The sequence below is a fragment of the Podospora pseudopauciseta genome (assembly GCF_035222475.1).
Source record: "Podospora pseudopauciseta strain CBS 411.78 chromosome 7 map unlocalized CBS411.78m_7, whole genome shotgun sequence".
NCBI lineage: Eukaryota > Fungi > Ascomycota > Sordariomycetes > Sordariales > Podosporaceae > Podospora > Podospora pseudopauciseta.
The window spans coordinates 2,183,278-2,206,268 of record NW_026946667.1 but is presented as its reverse complement, the minus strand read 5'-3'; the positions used below and the strand labels follow the sequence as shown (position 1 = coordinate 2,206,268).

General features: G+C 52.9%; 8 protein-coding genes and 1 non-coding gene across 9 annotated transcripts; 6 read left to right on the top strand and 3 right to left on the bottom strand.

The window, feature by feature from the left end:
- Positions 1-31: 31 nt before the first annotated feature.
- Positions 32-1,424, top strand: QC763_709610 (uncharacterized protein; the record flags this gene model as incomplete). Its single annotated transcript, XM_062915954.1, has 3 exons — positions 32-388; positions 445-644; positions 759-1,424. Exons 1-3 carry the CDS (start codon positions 292-294, stop codon positions 1,422-1,424), a joined length of 963 nt encoding a protein of 320 aa, XP_062761964.1. The 5' UTR covers positions 32-291.
- A 91-nt stretch (positions 1,425-1,515) lies between these two features.
- SWC5 (swr complex subunit) lies at positions 1,516-6,326 on the bottom strand. Its single transcript, XM_062915953.1, has 2 exons — positions 2,277-6,326; positions 1,516-2,221 (listed from the first exon to the last, which is right to left on the bottom strand). The coding sequence occupies exons 1-2, from the start codon at positions 2,603-2,605 to the stop codon at positions 1,564-1,566; spliced, it is 987 nt and encodes a 328-aa protein (XP_062761962.1). The 5' UTR covers positions 2,606-6,326; the 3' UTR covers positions 1,516-1,563.
- Positions 3,238-4,276, top strand: QC763_709590 (uncharacterized protein; the record flags this gene model as incomplete). Its single annotated transcript, XM_062915952.1, has 2 exons — positions 3,238-3,293; positions 3,352-4,276. The coding sequence occupies 2 exons, from the start codon at positions 3,238-3,240 to the stop codon at positions 4,274-4,276; spliced, it is 981 nt and encodes a 326-aa protein (XP_062761963.1).
- QC763_709580 (uncharacterized protein) lies at positions 4,630-6,378 on the top strand (the record flags this gene model as incomplete). The annotated part of the gene is made up of 1 exon (XM_062915951.1): positions 4,630-6,378. The coding sequence occupies one exon, from the start codon at positions 4,630-4,632 to the stop codon at positions 6,376-6,378; it is 1,749 nt and encodes a 582-aa protein (XP_062761961.1).
- Positions 6,379-6,628: 250 nt separating this feature from the next.
- Positions 6,629-12,374, top strand: SNF2 (transcriptional regulator). Its single transcript, XM_062915950.1, has 3 exons — positions 6,629-7,365; positions 7,438-11,487; positions 11,547-12,374. The coding sequence occupies exons 1-3, from the start codon at positions 7,273-7,275 to the stop codon at positions 11,802-11,804; spliced, it is 4,401 nt and encodes a 1,466-aa protein (XP_062761960.1). The 5' UTR covers positions 6,629-7,272; the 3' UTR covers positions 11,805-12,374.
- A 228-nt stretch (positions 12,375-12,602) lies between these two features.
- Positions 12,603-12,674, bottom strand: QC763_0108760. Its single transcript has one exon. It is a non-coding gene; the product is annotated as a tRNA-Thr (tRNA).
- Positions 12,675-12,784: 110 nt separating this feature from the next.
- Positions 12,785-15,804, bottom strand: ZRT3 (Zinc transporter). The gene is made up of 2 exons (XM_062915949.1): positions 14,694-15,804; positions 12,785-14,561 (listed from the first exon to the last, which is right to left on the bottom strand). Exons 1-2 carry the CDS (start codon positions 14,755-14,757, stop codon positions 13,072-13,074), a joined length of 1,554 nt encoding a protein of 517 aa, XP_062761959.1. The 5' UTR covers positions 14,758-15,804; the 3' UTR covers positions 12,785-13,071.
- NUC1 (nuclease) lies at positions 15,706-16,896 on the top strand (the record flags this gene model as incomplete). The annotated part of the gene is made up of 1 exon (XM_062915948.1): positions 15,706-16,896. One exon carries the CDS (start codon positions 15,706-15,708, stop codon positions 16,894-16,896), a length of 1,191 nt encoding a protein of 396 aa, XP_062761958.1.
- A 3,790-nt stretch (positions 16,897-20,686) lies between these two features.
- On the top strand, positions 20,687-21,448 carry QC763_0108730 (uncharacterized protein; the record flags this gene model as incomplete). The annotated part of the gene is made up of 1 exon (XM_062906474.1): positions 20,687-21,448. The coding sequence occupies one exon, from the start codon at positions 20,687-20,689 to the stop codon at positions 21,446-21,448; it is 762 nt and encodes a 253-aa protein (XP_062761957.1).
- Between the last annotated feature and the right edge of the window lie 1,543 nt (positions 21,449-22,991).

The window sequence follows — 22,991 nt, the reverse complement described above, 5'->3', positions numbered from 1 at the left end:
CTCGGCTCAGCCGCCCCACTGCCGGCCGGGTGCCTTTGTGAACCCCCAGCCTTTCGTTGACAACTTCATGATCAGTAATCCCATGGGGATATCTTCAAACTAGGTGGATATTGTCAAGTAGAACTTGCCGAAGATTTCGGTTATGTAACTTTGATGAAGTTGTATTTATTGAGCTGCTTTTGATGGTTCTTGTTGTGCTTTGACCTTCACTCGCGATCTCACCACTTACACGCCCTCACGCTCAACAGCTCGGCACTTACACCCCTGACCCATCCCTTCAATACCACCAAGATGTCAACATCGACCAAGCCCATAGCCCTCGTAGTAGGCGCTTCAAGGGGCATAGGCCGTCAAGTAGCCATCGACCTCGCCAAAGCTGGCTACCATGGTAAGCCACACCACCACCATCAACGCCAGTATCACCACCACTAACACCCCCTCCAGTCATCGTCTCCGCAAAATCAACAACCCCCCTTTCCTCCCTCACCACCCTCTCGCCCTTCCCCCCCGACCCCAACTCCCCTCAATCAACCATCACCACCGTCGCCCTCGAGATAACCCAGCTCGGCCTCTCCGCAACCGCGATCCCAGTCGACACAACCTCCCAAACCTCCATCGAGAATCTCATTCACGATATCATCACTGTATGTTGTCCCTTCCCCATTTCCCATCACCCACAAACCCCCAACCACCACCTTTTCACCCCACCAGCTATTTCACCCTACCTCTCACCACATCCCAAACTAACCAACCCCCAGTCCCACAAAAGACTCGACGTCCTAATCTACAACACCGGCGCCATTCACTGGGGCCCCCTCTCCACCACCCCCCTCAAAAAATTCCTCCTCCTCCAATCCGTCAACCCAACCGGCCTCTACATCACCCTCCACCACTCCCTCCCCCACCTCAAATCCTCCCCCCTCGGCGGCCGGATAATCGTCGTCTCCCCGCCAATCTACTCCCGCTTCTTCCGCGGAAAAACCGCCTACGCAATCGGCAAAGTGGGCATGTCCGTCCTTGTCAAAGGCCTAGCAATGGACTTCGACCGAGAAGCCCTCCCGCTCCCTGACAAAAACCGCCAAAAAGGTATGGCCATCACCGGCATCTGGCCCGCCGTCGCCATCGAATCCGCCGCGACAGAACAGTTCACACGACGCGACCAAGAGTATAAACGGGATTTGAGAAAGCCTACTATTTTCTCTGACGCCATATTGGCAATCTTGGACGCGCCGGCGGAGAGGGTGAATGGGGAGTTGTTACTTGATGAGGATTTCTTACGGGAGGAAAGGGGTGTGACGGATTTTGGAAAGTACTCTCTGATACCGGGGGCGAACCCAAAGAGGATTATGCCAGAGGTGTTGCCTGATTTAAGGGTCAAGGAGCAAGATGATGAGGGGATGAGGATTGATAGTTCCAAGCTTTGAACAAAGGGGTCAAGATATGGTACGAAATGAGAATTGTAAATCGGGTTTTAGATATTATCCTAACCAACTTGAGGTGGGTATATATAAAACTCCTAAACGCCCTTGTAAAAAAGAAAATGATACAAAACAATCCCCCCCTTTAAACCTTCCCAGCCATCCTCGCCCTCCTTGCCTCCTCCTCCCTCAACGCCTCGCTCCTCGCCAAAAAGTCCTGTCTGGCCGCATAAGAGTCCTTGCTCTTCCCCGCCAGCTCCAGTTCATCCTTGATCCCCTCCTTATCCACAAACCCAGCCCAGTCCATCCTGCTCTTCTCGACAGTATTCAACTTCTTGGCCTTGGCCGCAGCAGCCTCTCTTGCCTTGAGCCTAGATGCCACCCCCAAGTTAAGATCGCTTCTCCTCTGACCCGTCGCCGGATCAATCGGCATCACCGGCTCAAACACGGACCGGAAAGCCTTTTTGAGTTTTCGGGTCGGTTCTTCTGATTCGGTCGTGTCTGTCCTCCCGGCCTGTTCGGCGAGGTAGAGTTTTGCCTCTGCTGATTCTCGATGGACGAGTTTCTCTTCTGTGTGGACCTTGCCGGCAAAATTATACGTGCGTTTGATTTTGATGAGGTCTTTTTCCGCGGCCGTTTCCTTAGATGATTTTCCTGCTTCTTTTTCCTGTTGCTTTTCTTCTTGTGATGGTGGTGGTGATGGTGGTTGGGGTGCGGCGGCCTCGCTGGTCATTTGCGCCCAGAGGGCATCGACGTCGATGGTTACCGGGCCGGTGGAGACGGCCGCTCTTTTTTCTGCTTTTCTGTAGTGATATTGTCAGTGATGAAAATGGCGGAGGGATTACCAGGTAGACTTACTCTACCGCACGCTGGGCTCTGGTCCTGATGAGCCCGCCCTCGCCTCCTTCGTCCTCGGCATCTTCTTTTGTTTGTCTCCTCTTTTTCTTTTGGAGACCCTTGGATATTATAGCTTCATCGCCCGAGTTTTCGAAACCGGCATCTTCTGCTGCATCGCCACCGGCAGGGCGTTTTCGTTTCGCGGTCGGTTTCGCAATCGCGTCTTCATCTTCATCGGCAGAAGCTGAAGATTCCTCTGCTACTGGCGCGTTATCGTCTTCGGGGGCAAAGTCGGAGTCTTCTTCTGAAACATACTCCTCTTCGAGAGGGTCTACTTCCGGAGGCGCCATTTCGAACTGTGTATCTGCTCTTGAACTGGTTCGAACAATGATGGAAGGAAAGAAATAAAGTGGATCGCGTCCAAAGTTCCTCGGTTGCCTGCCGCGTTGTGCTCACCAACGGCGTGTCTTGGCGGTCGTAATGATGCCCCTCCCCCGCTTAGGTTTAACTCCGGGATTCATTCTCCTCAACAACATCGGCTGTTTGTGAAGAGCATCGGTTGCACATCATCTTACGTGGGAACGGCCTGGGGTCTCTAAGCGATGATAGCACTATCAGTCTTTCCCGGACAAGTGAACCCGGCTCACGGGTCCAATCAATACCGCTATCTCGAACCTGGGAAAGCTTGTCCTGCCCGTCGGTTCCGACATGTGTCAAGTTGTCCAATGAGATGTTGCTGGTTAAAATGGTAGGGCGTGCCCCGCATCTTGAAGCGGCCAGTCGTCGTCTTGGATCCGCCATGGCACGACGTGCCCGTGGAGTGTAGTGATCACGAGTCCGGGGATAAGGCATGAAAGTTCCTTGCGGTTTGTAGCATAAAAGGAGGGGTGGGTGGTGGTGGTGGGAACTGTTGTGTGAGTTGGGAGGAAGAGGTAGCTTCATCAACCCCCAGCTTCTCGTACGTTAGCCATCACATATCAAAATGTCAGCCCTCACGCCCGAACAAAAGGAGCACTTCCTCCAGCATGGCTGGGTCAAGTAAGCCATTGCCATGTCCTTTCTACTTGGCCCGTTCATTCCTAACTCCTTCCTATAGAATCGAGAACTGCTTCACCAGAGAGCAAGCAGAGACCATAACTTCCAACGTGTGGACTCGCCTGGGCATGGACCCCAACGACAAATCAACATGGCACACCCTCCGCACCAACATGCCCTCTCATTTTGACTTTGACTCGTCCACCTTTGCCCCCAAGGCCTGGGCAGCCATCTGCGAGATCTGCGGCGGGGAGGACCGCATCGACCCAGCATTCAAGTACTGGAAGGACTCCCTCATCGTCAACCTTGGAACCCCAGAAGGAGAAAACAAGCCTGTCCCTCCCGAAAACTTTCCCGAGTGGCATGTCGATGGGGACTTTTTCGTACACTACCTCGACAGCAGAGAGCAGGGTTTGCTTGTCACACCCCTGTTCACAGATATCGAGCATCACGGTGGTGGAACCTACATCTGCCCTCCTGCCATCCCCAAGATTGCAAAGCACCTGTACGAGAACCCAGCCGGTGTCTGCCCAAGAATGGAGCCCCGTGGCGCACCAAACTTCAACCAACAAGAGAACCTGGACTGGTTCAACAACTGCGCCAAGAGCTGTGCTGGCGAACCCGGGGCGTTTGTCGAGGCAACCGGCAAAGTGGGGGATGTGTATCTGATGCACCCTCTCATGCTCCATGCGCCGTCGGATAACTCGCTCAGGAGAGTGAGAATCATCACCAACCCACCTATTGCGTTGAAGGAGCCGATGAACTTTGACCGGGACAATGAGGAGGAGTACAGTCTTGTGGAGAAGGTTACGTTGAAGGCGCTGGGGAAGGATAGGCTGCCGGGGTGGAAGATTACTGGGCCGAGAGAAGCAGTGACTCCGCTCAGGGTCAAAATCCAGGAACAGATGAGACTGGAGGAGTTGAAGAGACTGGAGGCGTTGAAGAAGCAGGCTGAGCAGACCCAGACTGTTACTGCTGCTGCCTAAGACAAGCGGTGAAAGGCTTTGTACCCAAGTAAAGAGCAAGATAGTGTGTTCGCAGCAAAAAAAATCAACAGACTTAAAGACAGATAAGACAAGATTAAAAAGCGAACCCAACCAACCCCTGAATGTCGACATGATCAAGATCGCTTGGCATTTTGAGATCGGATCCCGGGTGCTCCCGCCAACCTGGCACCCCAGACGCTAAGACTTGGCGACAAACGCGCCAAGACGTTGTCAGACACGGTCCAACTTGAACGGTTAGACTTTAACATCCAGCACCCCTCGCTTTCGACGTCACACTTGGTCCTCACGTCCCCAGCTCTTCCACCCTAGCTAAGCCCAACTACAGCCCAGAAATGGCCGACAGCGACAGCGACGACTACTGGGTCCAGGAGCCCGAGTTGGCTCCTAATGATCCCATGCGCAACTTCATGCCGACGTCGTTTGGCAAGACATCCAAAGAAGCAAACATTGCGGCGCAAATAGAGCAGACAAGAAGAAAGGTCGAGATACCACAGAAGGAAAAAAAAGAGAAGAAGGCTGCTTCTGACTCGGACAGTAACAGCGATTCTGACGACGATGATGATGACTCCGAGTCTGACGAAGAAGACGAAGCCGCAAGATTCCCAGTCAGCCACGAGGTTGTCTTTACCACCCACGACCGCGCCGTCACCAGCATCGCGCTCGATCCAGCTGGCGCGCGCATGCTGACCGGGTCACTCGATGGCACCATCAAGTTTCACGATTTTTCGTCCATGACGCCGACGACCCTGAGAGCGTTCAAGAGTGTGGACCCGTGGGGGAGCAACAAGTCGGGCTCGACAGATTCCCATCCGATCCAGCATATCGAGTTTAGTCGGCATTCGGGCGGCGCATTCTTGTGTGTCACTGCGCATCCACAAGCCAAGATTATGTCGAGGGATGGCGATGTCTTGACCGAGTTTGTCAAGGGGGATATGTACCTGCGCGACATGAACCACACCAAAGGCCATGTGGGCGAGGTCACGACTGGGACATGGCATCCGACCGATCAGAATTTCTGCATCACGGCAGGTTCTGACAGCACATTGAGAATATGGGACGTCAACAACAAGCGGAGTCAGAAGGAGGTTATTGTCTTCAAATCCAAAGCACCTGGGTGTGCTGGGCGGACAAGGATGACGGCGGTGGCATGGGGTGCTCCACCATCAGGGGGCGCGCCGGTCATCGTCTCTGCTGCGCTGGATGGGTCCTTGGTCATGTACAGTGGAAACGGGCCATTCTCACGACCAGCGGCGGAAATCAGAGATGCGCACAAGGCCGATACATGGACGGGCGGTATTGATATCAGTTCCGACGGGCGGATGGTGGTTACTCGGGGCGGTGATGGGCTGATCAAGCTGTGGGACACACGCAAGTTCAAGCAGCCGCTGGTCAAGGTTGAGCACCCTTCCACCTCTGACCGTTACCCCATGTCCAACATCAAATACTCGCCAGATTCCTCGTCCATCATCGCTGGTTCGGCATCAGGGCATCTTCACATCTTGAACCCCGGAAACCTCAGGCCAGAGCACGTCACACCTATCACACCCGGTGTCCCGCTCATTGTGGTAGACTGGCACGAGAGGCTCAACCAAATCATCACGGGCTCTGCCAACTCCGAGACACATGTTCTCTACAACCCAGAAAAGTCCCATCGCGGTGCCCTCGAGGTCATGTCCCGGGCCCCGAAGGTACGGCACATCGACGATGACCCCTCCGCCATCATGGATCAGAGCTCGGGTATTTCTGGAGATGCCATCGTGGCACCAGGGGCTCTGGGAGGAACCAAACGGGGTGGTGTTACGGCGTCCGGAAAGTCGAGAGATCCGATGAGACCTCAGATGCAGACAATCACACCGTTTATGCGCAGTCAGCCAGACGCAAAGCATATTTCGGAGAATATCCCACTGAGCAAGATGTTGCACGAGGATCCGAGAGAAGCACTGCTGAAATACGCAGATGCTGCCAAGAAGGATCCCATGTTTACCAATGCGTGGGCAAAGACGCAGCCGGTGACGCAGTATGCTGAGACGAGTGATGGGGAGGGGGAGGAGGGGCCGGATAGGAAGAGGGTCAAGAGGTGAAGAGATGGGGAGCATGATGATTTATGAGCATTGTTTGAGAATGTACATTGAATAGTCAGATACCAAGTGAATTAATTGATTGTTGCTCTTACTCATAACCCTGAGGAATCGTGACAGGGTTGTGTGTGGCCGGAAACGGCAAGTGGCATGGGGTGGCAGTGCTCCGACTGAAAACAAGGGCGGCACGGCAGCTATTAGGTAAGCCAGGGCGTACTAAAAATTGCGCAGGGAGCCTTGAGCACGGGGCCACCATCGCCCGCGCGCCATTCAATCTTTCTCGGCTCTTTGCTTCAACCTCTCCATCACTCAAGGGGTGACGGCGCGCATCAAAAAAATCACCAATCTACCTTTGCGATCCATCGAAGCCATCGTGAAATCGCCGACAAAACACGGGACGCGCTGTTCCCACCAACGACCACACGACACCCACATTGTCCCCCGCAACTTTTCGCGTCTTTCTCTTTTTTCACCACGCCCCGACCAGCCGCAGCCACTTCTTGTCACTTTTAACACATCCATCCACCCACCCACCAAACCCTCGTTGCACCACCACCGACGCGACAACCACCGCGCTTCCACATCGACACAGTCGCTGTCCACACATAACGCACCCACTCCCCACCCCCCGGATCAGTTTGTCATCGGTTCCCGTCGTCAACCCGGTCGCCCTCTCTGACGCGCCCGGCACTGGACCCGGCTTTACTTCGTGTCCAATACAGAGACGGAGCCCACTGCCACTCGTTTGCCTGCCCTGTTCGCGACCAGCACCACCATCGACATCCCACCACGGGGCTCCACTTCCGCGACCGCGACCCAGATATGCTTGCACAGTAAAGGAGCAACATAATTGAATTGACTTTTGGTTGCCCCTCCCGACCTCACTGCCGACATATCATGGCTAGTGTTCAGATGTCGCCCGCGGTCCAGCACCCTGGGTCTGCCGGCCCTTCGGGGATGAGCGCCCAGCAAATGCAGGAGCTTTACCATGTGCGCATCCCCTTTTGCTCTCCTGCTATAGAGTACAATGTATCTATTTGACCCTGTGCTGACCCTGTGTAGAAATATCAACAGATGAAGCAACAGGGTGTTCCTCCCAATGACCCCGAGTTTATCAAGACATCGCAAATGGTCGCCCAGGCGCAACGACAGTGGGAACTCATGAAGCAACAAGCACAAATGCAACATCAACGGCAGGCAATGCACCAGCAACAGAGACAACAGCAAATGCAGATGCAACAAATGCAGATGCAACAGCAGCAAATGGCCAACGGCGCCAACGGTGTGATGCCGGGACAGCCCAACCGTATGCCTCAACCCGGCGCCCCTCAAGCCACCGCGCCTCCATCATCAACTGCCCTGGAAGCCTCTGCTCTACCGGCGGGTGCCAATCCTATGGCGGCCAACCCTGCTGGGCCTCCCCAACCACCAAAACAGAACAAGATGTCTCTTTCACAGGACCAACTAGCCCTGCTTCGGGACCAAATTTTGGCCTTCAAGATGCTATCCAAGAACGCTGGCATTCCCGCAAACCTTCAAAAGACAGTGTTCGAGCGCCGGCAAAGACGCCAGCCTTCTACCACTGAACAGGAGATGCAAATATCCGCCGCCAACGCCGCCGCCGGTGTATCTTCACAGGACACCCCCAAGTCTGGTCCCAACGGCGCAGCCCCAGCCCAAGAGAGCACTCCCTCAGTGCCTAATCCTAAGGTGTACAAGACATTCAAGAGTCCTTATGATGGGAGCCTCGTGCGCAACACCATCTCTTACATGGATCACTCCCGTCGGAAGAATCGTCTCATAATACCAGGCGTTTTCCCGGCAGGCATCGATTTCGAGCAGCTGAGGACAGACCGTGAGAAGATTGTGTTCAACCGGATGAGCGCCAGATATGCCGAGCTTAAAAGCCTGCCCGGCAATTTAGCTCACTGGGACGCAGCCAAGGACAGCCTGGAGGCGGACGACACCCTCAAGCGGAAAGCCATCATTGAAATGAAGTCATTAGCGCTGTACAGCAAGCAGCGCGCCCTGAGGGAGAAGATTGGCAAGCAAATGCTGCACTACGACAATCTCGCCATGACCACCAACAGAGCGTCGTACCGCAGGATGAAGAAGCAAAATGTTCGCGAGGCCCGCATCACCGAGAAGCTCGAGAAGCAGCAGCGCGATGCTCGCATCAACAAGGAGAAGAAGAAGCAATCCGAGTACTTCCAGGCCGTCTTCACCCACCGCAATGAAATCCTCGGCAATGCCCAGACCCAGCGTAACCACTCGACCAAACTCAACCGCCTCATGTTTGCTCATCATTTCAACATTGAAAAGGAAGAGCAGAAGCGCATGGAGAGGACTGCCAAGCAACGTCTGCAGGCTTTGAAGGCCAACGATGAAGAGGCGTATCTCAAGCTGCTTGACCAGGCCAAGGATACCCGCATCACTCACTTGCTTCGCCAGACCGATGGCTTCTTGCATCAGCTCGCCTCGTCCGTCCGTGCGCAGCAACGACAGGCTGCCCAGAACTACGGCAACGAAGACATCCCCGAGGAGAGCGAGCCGGAGGAGGAGGATGAAGAAAGCTCGCGCAAGATTGATTACTATGCCGTTGCCCATCGCGTCAAGGAGGAGGTCACAGCCCAGGCTGACATTCTAGTTGGTGGCAAGTTGAAGGAGTACCAGATCAAGGGCTTGCAGTGGATGTTGTCGCTCTACAACAACAACCTCAACGGCATTCTGGCAGACGAAATGGGTCTCGGAAAGACCATCCAGACCATCAGTTTGGTTACTTACCTGATCGAGAAGAAGCACCAGAATGGCCCGTACCTGGTCATTGTCCCTCTGAGTACACTTACCAACTGGAACTTGGAGTTCGACAAGTGGGCGCCCTCTGTCTCCAAGATTGTTTACAAGGGTCCCCCAAATACCAGAAAGCTGCAGCAGGAGAAGATTCGCCGCGGCGAGTTCCAGGTGTTGCTCACAACTTACGAGTACATCATCAAGGACAGACCGTTGCTCAGCAAGATCAAGTGGTTCCACATGATTATCGATGAAGGTCACCGCATGAAGAACTCGAATTCCAAGCTCAGCGCCACCATCCAGCAGTACTACAGCACTCGTTTCCGTCTCATTTTGACCGGCACCCCTCTGCAGAACAACCTGGCCGAGTTGTGGGCCATGCTCAACTTCGTCCTTCCCAACATCTTCAAGTCAGCCAAGACCTTTGACGACTGGTTCAACACACCCTTTGCGAACACTGGTGGCCAGGACAAGATGGAACTCACGGAAGAAGAACAGATTCTCGTCATTCGTCGTCTGCACAAGGTTCTGCGTCCCTTCTTGCTGCGTCGTCTCAAGAAGGATGTCGAAAAGGATCTCCCAGACAAGACGGAGAAGGTCATCAAGTGCAAGTTCTCCGCCCTGCAGGCTCGTCTCTACAAGCAGATGGTTACCCATCAGAAGATTCTCGTCAGCGACGGCAAGGGTGGCAAGACTGGTGCTCGCGGCCTCAGCAACATGATTATGCAGCTGCGCAAGCTGTGCAACCATCCCTTTGTGTTCGATGAAGTTGAGAACCAGATGAACCCCATGAGTGTCAGCAACGATTTGCTGTGGAGAACGGCCGGCAAATTTGAGCTTCTCGACAGGATTCTGCCCAAGTACAAGGCCACTGGGCATCGTGTTCTGATGTTCTTCCAAATGACCGCCATCATGGATATCATGGAGGATTTCCTGCGTTTCCGAGGGATTCAGTACCTGCGCCTCGATGGTACAACCAAATCAGAAGACCGTTCTGATCTGCTCCGCGACTTCAACCGACCCGACTCGCCCTATTTCATGTTCTTGCTCTCCACCCGTGCTGGTGGTTTGGGTCTGAACCTGCAGACCGCCGATACCGTCATCATTTACGACTCTGATTGGAATCCTCACCAGGATTTGCAAGCTCAGGATCGTGCCCATCGTATCGGTCAGAAGAACGAGGTCAGGATTCTTCGCTTGATCAGCAGCGCCTCGGTCGAAGAGAAGATTTTGGAGCGTGCCAGATTCAAGCTTGACATGGACGGCAAGGTCATTCAGGCCGGTCGTTTCGACAACAAGTCTTCCGAGACGGATCGCGATGCCATGCTGCGGACTTTACTAGAGACGGCGGATATGGCTGAGGGCGGTGAGCAAGAAGAGATGGACGATGAGGAGCTCAACATGATCTTGGCCAGAAATGACGACGAGCTGAGCATCTTCCACAAGATGGATGAGGAGAGGTCTCGGGATCCCATCTATGGTACGAAACCAGGTTGCAAGGGTGTACCGCGTCTCATGGCCGAGAACGAGCTTCCGGAAATCTACCTTACCGAGGGTAACCCGGTTGAGGAAGAGGAGGCGGTTGTTTTGGGTCGTGGTGCCCGTGAGCGCACCAAAGTTAAGTACGATGATGGGCTCACGGAGGAGCAATGGCTCATGGCTGTTGACGACGACGATGATTCACCCGAGGCGGCTGCTGCCCGCAAGGCCGCTCGCAAAGAAAGGCGGGAGAACAAGAGGAAGGGCCTGCTTGGCGGGTCAATCGAGAACTCCCCATCAGCCAGTCGCGCTAGCACCGAGGAAGTTGAGACGCCAGTCAAGAAGCGGGGCCGCAAGCCGGGCAGCAAAAACCAGGAGAAGCGCAAGGCGGAAGAGGGCGACGAGGAGCCGCCAGCCAAGAAGAGACGTGGACCACAGGGACGTACCAAGTCGCTTGGTGCCAACGGCTTATCGGGCGGCGGCATGTCTCCCGCCGTGAAGGAGAAGCTGCAGAAGAGCCTCAAGCGGGTCTACGACGGGCTTATGGACCTCGCCGTGGACGACGACGAGCCGGTGCCAGAGGATGAAAAGGACGACGACGATGGTCCGGCTAAGAGGCTGATCATCGGGCCGTTTGTCAAGCTGCCTCCGAAGAGGGACTGGGCGGATTACTATCTGATCATCCAGAACCCGATCTGCATGAAGGACATTGAGAAGAAGATGAAGAAGGAGGAGTACGGCAGCCTGGGGGCCATGAGGAGGGACCTGGATCTTTTGATCAAGAACTGCAGGACTTTCAACGAGGAGACGAGTGGAATTTGCATGGACGCTAGGATTATAGAGGTTTGCTTCCCCTTTCTTTTTTTGTGTCTCGACACGGTTACTAATTTGAGAAAAAACAGCAATTCTTCATCTCGGAATTCGAAAAGGAGCTCCAAGACCCTGACCTGCGCGCGTTGGACGAGCCGGCGAGTTCGTCGGCTGCTGGGTCTACCAAGGACACGTCTGTTGCGCCGTCGCTGACGGGTGACACGCCTCAGCCTTCCTCGGCTGCCCCTCCAGCCGGACCGACGCGAATCAAGTTGGTGTCCAACAGCGGGTCAAACGGCCAATTGAATGGCGGGGTGGGAAGTAGCAGGGCGCAGACGGAGGAGGATTAGAGAGATCAAAGAGGGAATGGGTATGATTAATTGGATTTATTGTATTAACGTATGGGTTTTTTTCTTTCCTTTTACCTAATGGGGGTCTTTATGTGGTGGTTGGTGGGGGTTGGTGTTGAAATGATTTTTTTTGGGCGTCGTGGCGTTGTAGTCTGTGGTTTTCCTTATTTCTCTTTTTTGTCTCGGTGGGAACTTGAGGAAGGGAGGGGGGTAAGGAAAGGGAAAGAATTTTTCAGCGAAGGTATGGATGGCTGTTTTTGCAAGGGGGGACTAAACTTACTTTGCTTGTGATTTTATTTGATTGAGAGTTGGGGTGGGGGGCCCGGGGGGGGCCGGTGAGATGGTGAATGATGGAGCGAAGGGGTTGTACAAGATAGGGAGAGGGGGAGTTGTAGCTTCTAGTGGAAGAGCAAAGAATCTCTTTTCTTTCGGTTTTACATTTTTTTTTTTGGTGATGGGCTGTGTGAGGATGGGATGGGAGATGTGGGGATCGTACATGGTGAGAAAGGGTACTGTGTGTGTAGCTTTGTAAACAGAATAGAGCCAGATCTCTTGTAGCTCTTTGCAAGGTTTTTGGCGTCATTGCTACATCCTTGGAGCGCAATGTACTTGGTGGTTATCAGCTGTCAGCTCTACACCTTCCACCCACGATCATCATCCACGCCTATGGTAGCCCAGCTGCAAAAAAGCAAAACTCTGATGATGATGATGGAAAACAGAAAGTGATGTATGTGGTGGTATGTATATATGTATGTGGGGGCCAAAAGATGGCCAAAAGAAATGTTTCATGCTGTGGAATGCCTACTACAGGAATCGAACCTGTGCTCTTCGCATTACAAGTGCGACGCCTTACCACTTGGCCAAGCAGGCTTGTGCTTTGCTGATTGATGTTTACATGACTCAGGATTGGCCTTGATGTCCGTCTGCCTTGCAGGATGACGAAGCCACAAACAGAAGGTCATCATCGTCGATGTCACATCTCGTCCATTGTCCCCTGATATAGACTTTCAGATTTTACGCTGACACTCCTCAGCACCGAGCTAGTGAAACCAAAACATGTGAGTGTAACACATCATGTTCTCCTTCTAGCTAAAACGCCATCATACATATATCATATCCAAACCGTCTTTAAACTCGCGTCTAATTCACAACCCATAAACCATCCCAAAAACACCCAACTCCGACCTCCAAAACATGCAATCGCTTTCAACCAACACGCCACCAAGCCATCTACCTAATCCTCAAAACAAACCAATAACATCCAAAATCAATGCCCCTCCACCAAAGAATTACACCCCCCCAAAACCACCATCCCCACCACCCCCCAAAAAATACTCAACCGCCTGTCATGCCCCAACCCCAAGCTCTCCGCAAACAGCTGCAAACCCACACTCGTCATAATCCCCGCCGTCACCGCAAAGATAACCGCGTACGCCGTCGCATTGATCTCGAGCTGCTGCCTGTTCGCAATCTTGAACCACACCACCGCTATGCTTGCCCCCAGGGGCTGCGACAACCCCCCCAACAGCGAAGACCAAGCAATGGCCTTGAAGCGGGACCCGAGAGCCATGTAGAGGGGGAGTGACATGGCAAACCCCTCGGCAATGTTGTGAACAAAAAGAGCCATAAAGACGTTGAATCCGAGGGCTGAGTTCACGTGGTTGGTTGCGTAGGTTATGAAACCCTCTGGGAGCTTGTGGACTGCAATGGCGATGACAGTTTGGAGGCCAATGGCGAGGAAGGCGTTGGTGGGGACGTGGTGGTGGTGTTGTTGGTGGTCGTTGTCTTCCGGTTCGGAAGGGTGGGGGCAGCAGGAGGAGATACTGGATGCGTCGGTGGGGTCGGTGGTGTGGGAGTGGGAGTGGGAGAGAGACTCCTCGTGGGCATGGCCATGGTGGTGGTGGTGGTGGTGGTGGTGATCGTGGAGAGAGGCACAGGAATGGGAGCGGCTGATGTTATGGCTGTGGTGGTGGGAGCTGGTCACCGACTCAACATGGTCTTCGGCGATGGTCGCGGGGATGGACTTGATCGTGGCGTTCCGGGACAGTGCCGTGCGGCCGTTAACGTGCTTAAAGCATTCTTGTCCACAGGGGTCCGTGTATCCGAAGCAGGGCCCGTCTTCGTCGCAGTTTGGTTTCGTGTCCTTGAAGAAGGACATTACTCGCTTAGAGAAGAAGGAGGGTCTTCTAGACTCGGAGGGTCGGCGGGTGTCGATGCTGGGGAAGTGGGTGATGACCTCCCCCCCGGGCTCGGCGTTGCCGTTTACCACTGGACTGTGTATGTGTGCGTTTCGTTCGGTGGGTAGTAGCGGGGTGGCCTCGTTGACTTCCACCATGTTCAGGGGACCCGATGGCCGCCGGGATTGCCGCCGGGGCAAATGTGCCCTCGAGTGGTGGTGGTGCCGGTGATGTTGGGACTCTTCGTCAGGGATTTCTTCGTGTGTGTGGTCACATTCCACTATGTGTGACGGGAGGTACTGGTGCAGGACGTGTGATATGAGCTGAATGCCAAAGAAGCCCCCAACAAAGCACCCCATCATGAGTAATCCCGCCTTTTGCCTGTCCCACTCATCCTTAAGAAGATAGCGCATGGCCGAGGGAAGCATGCTGTTTAATGCCGAGAACACCATGACACCGAAGCTCAAGCTGAGGGAGCATGCGAGGAAGACATTGCTCTCTTGGATGCGGAAGTCGCGCTGGCCGGGTATTAGGCGAACAAACACGTCGATGCATATTATTGAAGCGCCCGCGATGCATGCTAGACGGAGAATTCGAGGTTAGCGAAGTGGACAAACAATTGACAGGAATCCGCCTTCAAAACGGTGAGAACTGCTCGTCGCATGGCGTCCTACACGACCAAACGGCCCTCGGGAATGATTGCGTCACGCACCTATACCGCTCACCGCACACATTATCCATCCCCTCGTGTCATTGTCCAGGTCGCCTTGGACCATGATGAACCGGGTGCAGTCCGCTCGCTCGCTCGCTCGAATACTATCTAGGTCCGTTGGTGTCTGTTTTTTGTTTGTTTTTTTTTGGTCTTTGCAAACGGTTTGTGGGGGACGAGGAACCCTGACTCGCGGCTTTCAAGGTGGTTGTTCTCTGTCGGTAGGTCTAGCTCCGGTGTCTGGATTACGGATTTGGTGCAGTCGAAGAAAGCTTGACATTCGACAATGTTGGGATCAGAATCAAAGGAATGAATGGAAGGTAATCAGGAAACGAGGGGGGCGGGAGGCGAACAAAAGGAACCCCAGTTAGGTTGTCGTGGGTGTCATGCGGCAAAGGTGGGTAGGCTTTGAGAACCTCGATGGCCTTTTGCCTTCTTTCGGTACTTGCCAAAAAGCGACCTTCCTCTTTTCTGTCCTTCGAGACTAAGCCTCCGATTGCTCCCCGGAGAAATGCCAACTCGAGCAGGTAATACTCTATCTATGACTTGGCCGTCCAAACACCCTCTTTGAAGCGATAAGGCGGCCTTGCGTGTTGGCCAATGTGCCGGGTGTCATATGTGCGGCAAAGACAAAAAAAAATGATTTGAAAGATAAGCAGAACTCCCTCCCCCACTACATCCAGATTCCACCCCATGGCATCGTCGTCATCATCATCAAACTCCGCCGTGGAGAGTTGCGCCCATCCCCCGCCATGGCTGTGGAACAAGGGTCTCTTTGACCGCCCAGCCTCCATTGCCAATCACCAACAGGGCTGACCTCACTCCTCAGCGGGCACCTTGATGGTTTGCTGAAGAAGGTGTCTCGACGTGGCCATTGTGTCGCCTGTGCTACAGAAAAGCATCGCCTCGTGGGCACTATTGTGTAACTAGAGCTAATTAACTCCCATGCGAACCATGCTTCTATCCCATTTGTGCTCCCATACAGATAATTCATGATCTCCCACTTCTTCAATCGATGAGGCTCGGTGGGGTCGAATGCTTGAATCTGTCTGACCCCACGGTGCCTTGCAGGGGTCTTTTTACTGCCGATCAACAAATCACGGTAATTTTTTCCAAGACAGCCTTGCCCACCCACCACCATCACCACCACCACCACCATCCAAAGGCTGAGACAACCTTGATAGACACTCTTCAGCGGTGTGGCCACCTCTTCAACCACAACACCACCATGTCAAAAGTAACCTTCGCCATTGTCGCCGGCGCCGGCGCAGCAGTCGGAGCAGCAGCCACAGCCGCCCTCTTCAACAAGTCCTCCTCCTCCTCCCCCGAAGGCCCCAGGGCCCCTTCTCCCTCCCCCGCCGCCGCCGCTCCTGGTGCCAAACCCCCATCCAAACCCCCCTCCGGCCCCTCCCCCGTCAACCCCTCGGGCCTCTTCGACTACGGCTTCCCCGGCCCCACCTCCGACCTCGCCTCCCGCACCTCCTTCATCTCCTCCTACGACCGCCGCACCCGCAACCCCCACTGGGTAGCAGAGCACATAACCCCCCAATCCCTCTCCCTCAAATCCGGCGACCGCAAAAACTCGCAATTCCTCGAAGACCCCTCCATCCCCGAAAAATTCCGCGCCAAACTCAAGGACTATTTCCGCTCCGGCTACGACCGCGGCCACCAAGTCCCCGCTGCCGACTGCAAGTGGTCCCAGTCCGCCATGGACGAGACGTTTTACCTCAGCAACATGTGCCCCCAGGTCGGGGAGGGGTTCAACAGGGATTACTGGGCGCATTTTGAGGATTTCTGTCGGAGGCTAACAAGCAAGTACCCCAGTGTGAGGGTGGTGACGGGGCCGTTGTATCTGCCAAGAAAAGAGGAGGACGGGAAGTGGTACGTCAAGTACGAGGTGGTGGGCAGCCCGGCGCCGAACGTGGCGGTGCCGACGCATTTTTACAAGGTCATCTTTGCCGAGGAGAAGGACTCGAAAGATGGGCCGGTGGCGGTGGGGGCGTTTGTGCTGCCCAATGCGGTTATTTCTAATAGCAAACCTCTTCAAGAGTTCGAGGTCCCGTTGGAGGTGGTGGAGAGGGCGTCGGGGTTGGAGTTTGCGGATAAGTTGGATGTGAGGAGGAGGAAGAGGCTTTGTGCCGAGACGAGCTGTAGTGTGATTGTCAAGGAGTATGCGCAGAGGCAGAAGGCTTTTGAGAAGAAATAAAGGGGGGAAGGAAGGGGGTTGTGTATATATAATCTACTGTAGATAAATACGGAGAAAATTAATAATCAACATATAGCAACTGCCTTTCGGGGTGCTGTGTGTAGGGTGCTGTGTGTAGGGTCTGCCCATAATGCGGCCTGGTCACGTAAGCTCATGTTTGCTTATTTTCCATGCAGCAGTTTAACTGCCTGGGAGATGAAGCGCCCCTACCTTATCTATGAGGCAGTTCGTGAGCTGGTATACACTACAAAAAACATACAAACTACGGGCCCGCCAAGAGAAGATCAAAGGAAAGATAACCTTAGCTGTGTATAAAATCTAAGCGTCAATCAGATCAGGAACAGCTGACACAGTTTACGGGAGAAAACATTAAGCATCTCAAGCTGATGGATATTCTTTCAAATTGAAAATGTGCTAGATAGTTTGTTTTCCCATGCTAGACCTCACTTCTTATCTGTTCAAATGTCGGGCTTTGCAACTTGGCCCGTTGCCGTTACACTTGCAAGATGCTAGTATCATGAGCATCGACGACGAGAAGGCGGATAACAAGTGTATCCCTACATGACCCCTAAATTCCGTTGAATCTTGCGTTGGTTGAACATCCCGCGCACGTAAAATACTTCTATTCTTCAGGAATTCATCAGCCGTAGTTGGCTTGTGTCGGTGGATTAAGGTATGGAACATCAGCGGTGTAATGACCCTGGCTGAGGCGCACGTAGGCTGGACTGGAGGGGGGAATGTGTTGGTCGCAGTTGAACTGGATATATTGGGAGCAACTTGGAGCGGGAATCGGAATGGTATTCAGGTGGGCAAGCCTATATATTGCAGTGTTTATTGGGTTGGCAATCGCATTAATAGTTGGAGCGGCAGCTAGAGCGGTAGTCTAAGTGGTAGTCTGAATAGCAGTGAGAGTGGTGGTTGAAGCGTCAGTTCCGATGGAAGTTGGAGTCTTGACAGCAAGCTTGTCGATCGAGTCTTTGCGAACCCTGGCGCGCTGTTCCAGTCTCTCTGGCCCAAGAGTCAGAGATACGCCGTTTCCACGGCTGATGGAGACTGATGACGAAGTCGGTGTCGTGATGGTCAGAGTAAGGTGTGAGGGTGTCGTTGAAAGCTGAATGTTTGTTCCAAGGGTTTCATCTTCAGTGTCAATAGGAGTGATGGAGATGGAAGGGGCAGCCGAGGAGGGAACTGAGATACATTGTGTAGGTGTAAAAGGGTTGCCCTCAGCTCTTGCTTTCTTCAGCTCGTTTTCCAGGCTCTGAATCCTAGTTTTCTGCTTATGTAGCCGTCTCACAGCTTCCTCGGAAAACTCGATGAAGTACCTCCACGATGAGTAACCCCTTTCTTTGTCTTCAACGGTGCTCTTGTCACAGACGGCAGTCTCGTAGTATGTCTGCCAAGCGTCGTGTTCCCATTCATAGAAGTATTCAGTGGTCGGGTGGATGTCAACGAGGACGGAAGGCTTGAATTTTGGTGGGGATTTCTTGGGCCATTTTGGCCGGGACTGTTGGTTGGGAGACAAGGACCATGAGGGATTGCAGAGAAGCGAAGTTGTTGACGAGCGATATTGTATGTAGTTGTGTGGGAGAAAACAGGCTCATCAACCTCGCGCCCAAGAGCAAAAACTCTAAATTTCTGAGCTCTGTTTCTCGGTTCCGAAGCAGTCACCGACGTATACTGTTGCCCTCGGAGTCCAGGACAGGGACCGGAACCTACCATCTTCAGATTACGGCTTGCTCATCCGTAGCATTGTGATACGGGTCAGCATGGGTCAATTCGCTTGACATGATCTGCTATTGAGGTCGATCCCCGCTTGATGTATTCTGCTTGTGACTGGTTGTGACGTGACTGACTTTGACTGAACCTGTTGACTCCAGGAAATAACCCCTCTCACCCTTCGCAATACACAAGATATCTTCTCCTAAACTCTTCATTCCAATATTCTTCTACTTGGCACTTCTATCATTTAGGAATTCGACTACCATATGACGACAGCAATGCTAACAGAAGCCCACCTCCCCCCTTCTTACCATTCCACCACTCACCCCTCCGTCACTGTCCTCACATCAACAACCAAATGGTTAAACCTTAACATCGGCGGTCTCAGCAACGAAGAGGCCGCCGCAGCCCTCTTACAATGGGCGGCCTACCGGCACCAGCTTGCCTCGATCGCAACCGAATGGCTCGAGGTCGCGGAAGCCGGCACCTAAGACCACTGCCACCACCAGTAACCCCCACCCCCAACCCGGAGGAGCGAAGAAAAAGAAGGGAGAGAACAAGTCAAACGTATATTCTGTCGCGCAATTCAACGGCTTAGCACTCTATCTCCCTCCAAAAGAGATGACAGCGTGGAAAAGTCTTATCAAGTGGCTGCACAAGACGCGCAAGGACGCACCTGTTGGGAGCACTGGGGGAGAAGGGTCCTCAACTGGATCTAAGAAGTAGGGTCTGATGCAGTGGTGGTTGAGCAAGTTGCTGTTGTACACACAAATATCAATACATGAGTCAACCCTCGTTCACAATCACAGAGAAACAAATACCAGCCAACATCGCCCGCTTCGTGAGTATTCTCGGCCCAGGTGAGTGATCTCCATCATCCCAATGAATATCTACCTTTGTCATCTCAGTCCCCCTCTCCCAATGTTTCCCATCATACCAACCCCTATCAACCCCAGCACCCGCAACTCACATATCAACACAGGACCAGTCCAAGTAGCGCCATCCCACTAGGTACAACAATGTCCATCCCCAATAGAAACCCCTCCGAAGATGATACTCGCACAGCGACTGAATAAATCGTAACTTCCAGGTCGCTCCTGCGTCGCCTAGTTTCCCCGAAGGAAGGCGACAAGACCCGTCACAAGGGGGATGCCCTGTTCTTCCACGCCAACGAGTGTGAAGTGATCCACAGACTGCTCCTCAACAAGTTTGGCGAAGTGGAATATTGGAGAGGGTGAAGAAACTGGAGAATCTTGGGTCACCGATAATGCTAGTAGAGGTGGAGGGAGTGGAGGAAGAGGAGAGTGCGCAGGAACTAAATAAACCGTGCTCGAGCGGTTCATCCGGGATCATTGTCCTAGATGGCCCCTCGACTTCTTGAAACATGACCCAGAACATAGATACCGTGGCTGAGCAGCAGATAGGGATCGGAGACCTGGAGAGGCAGGTCGAGGAGTTAAAGCGTAGGGTTGAGGAAAGTAATATGCAGCGTGCTGCGTGCGACTGGCTGGATTTGTGACTAGGGGTTGACTAGCTGGAGTGAAGGTTACTTTAGGTAGACAGTCTTCAGAGAGAGAATGGTCAGCAGCAACTCCCCGTCACAATCCAGTCACACCCATAGCCATAGCAACCATAAGAGACATCTCAAATATTGTATCCACACTCTTTCGCTTTCCCCCCATTCAAAGTCTTCCAAAACAAGAGGAATGACTCCCCGGCCATTTACCTTACCCTGCCTTCACCATTTCTCTCAGATCTCCGTGAAAGAACCTCTTTCACTATTGCCACTGTGTATCTATCTACCTGTCCCATCCCAATCCTCCATCAGCAATATTTCCTCCTCCCAATTTCCCACGCACTTAACAACTCCACTGCCACTCAGCACTACCCCTACGCTACCAAGCCCAGTGCCAGCAACACTCCCGTCTCTATCAATCCCCATCAAAGAAATCCAACTCTCAGACACCACCCAACTTCACGAAGATGTCATACGAACTTCCCAGCAGAATAGATTCCATGCACCATATCGTCAACCCCAATCTTCGTTACCTGATGGATGATCCTCCTTCAAATGGCGAGAATACTCTCAGGTGGCATTGGAGAGAAAGTTACGACGACGAGAATCCTCCCCTCCACAGTGAATGGAAAATACAATGGTGTAGACGAGGTCAAGTTCCTCAAATCATGGGCTTACTACTGGCACGACTTCTCCAAGGAAGTTTTCGCCCGGCTCGCCAAGCTGGGAACCAGGAACAAGGAAATCGAGTCACCCGAGACGAGACTGAGGCGGTTGCACCACGGGTGCATAGGTTCCAGAATAGCAGTTCATGGCATCTTCACCCCGACTGAAGACAGCGGCCAACAGACTACCATCGACGCGCTGGTGAAACGTGTCGAGGATCTTGAGGGCATCTACACTAAAAACACCATGGCCGATCAACAAAAAGCCATCGGCGCCCTGGTGAAGCGGATTTGGTCATCTCGAGGACAGCAGGTTGATAACCTCCACGACACCAACCTCCAACCTGCCCTCACCAAGCAACAGAAAATCATCAGGGGCCTGGAGGAACGCCTGGAAGATCTCGAGGACGAAACCACCAGCCAGACCGTAGCCGAGCAACAAACAGACATCGGGGAACTGAAGAAACGTCTGAAATACCTCGAGGTTAACAGCACCAGCAACACTCTAGCTGCTAAACAACAGACAGCAATCGACACCCTCGCTAAAAGGGTTGAGCAGCTCGAGACGTTCATCAAGAAGTTCTCTGCCTTTGCCTCTGCGGCATCTATCATTGAGCTAGCGGTCACTGCTGGGGATGCGGACGCCCGCTGAGCTAGAGTATCGCTCATAACCGGTGAAAGGTACCAGGAAGCTAGGAAACCGCCGGACAAACACTGCGCACATCGAGAAAGATCTGGGAAGGAACAGTCAGAAGTTTGCCTCACAGTCATAGCCGCATCAGCACCCATAGTTGAACGAGCCATCACAAAGATATACCTACCTTGCCTTAATCATCCCCGAAACCTCCAAGAACAAAGCGATACTTGACCAACAGCCCTTCTCACTCTTTCTCTCAGAGTCCCGTGGAAGACACATATCTCACCCTTCCCACTACATATCCACCACCAGCAACATCCTTTTACCAACAATTCCTGCCTTACTACCCACCCACGAATAACTCCCCAGCTCTCAACCCGCCCAAGTCCACCATCACCACCACCCTTTTCCGTCTCCATCAACCCCCATCAAAACAAGACAAAGCCAAAACTCCCAGCTCACAAAAATGTCATCCCACCGCCCCCTCCCACGTCTCCTCCCGCACCATCGACAGCCTCCTAGAGCAACAAACAGCACAAGAACCTCCTCCGGATACAAAAAGCAAAAATCCTCGATACCCAACACCGCTTCCGCAATGATACCGACGAGGCCGTGTTCTTCAAGCAACAGGCCCGCTACTGGCACGAATTCGCCCAGATCACCGCCGTTCCGACTCGCCAAAGTGGAAGCATGGAGGAAGATACTGAGGAATTCACACCACGGGTGCCAACAGACAACCACCATCAGCGCCTCAACAAAACGAGTTGAACATCTCGAGGCATTCATCAAAGAAAAAACATCCACCATTGAGCCACCACCACACTGACGCCCCATGAAAAAGCCGTTGCCCCCAAATGTCCCACCTGATTGAAAACACACACCCGACGATTGGAATATCCCAAGGCGAAAAAAGAAAGCACAGACAGACAGGGAAGCAGACATATCAAGTTGGCGGATTATACCTAGCTAGCTAGCATCATCACCCATAGTCGCAGGAAATATCAAAAATATTATATTCACACCTCTCTTGTCTCCTCCCATAATCCCCAAAAACAAAGAGCAATGTCACCACCCACTATGTACCCCCCACCTCCCACTCCTCTCCTCTCCACATTTCATCCCCTCAAAACTCCAGACACCATCGCGAATAACAAACCAGTCAAAATGATTATCAACTCCTCTCCTCCCTCTTTCCCCCCATTCCCTACCATCCATCTGATGTGCTTCTCTCCCAAAGTTATACCCCCACCTAAAAAATAAAAAAAAAAAAAAACAAGAAACCAAAATCGCAAACTCTGTGTTTGGAAATAAAAGAAAGAAAAAAAAAACCTAACGGTTATAGCAACTAGAAATGTAATTCTTGAAAGAGACAAGACCAAACTAGAAAGAAGAAAGTGATAAAAGAAAAGAAAAAAACTAACCGGGGAATCGATCAAAAACGCACAAGTAAAAAAAAACCAAAAAAACAAAAGAAAGGAAAAAAAAAGAGAAAGAAAAGAGAGCCGCTGGTCACAAGTCCCAAGCCAAGAAGAAAGCCCCCTCCTTCACCCATCAGTAT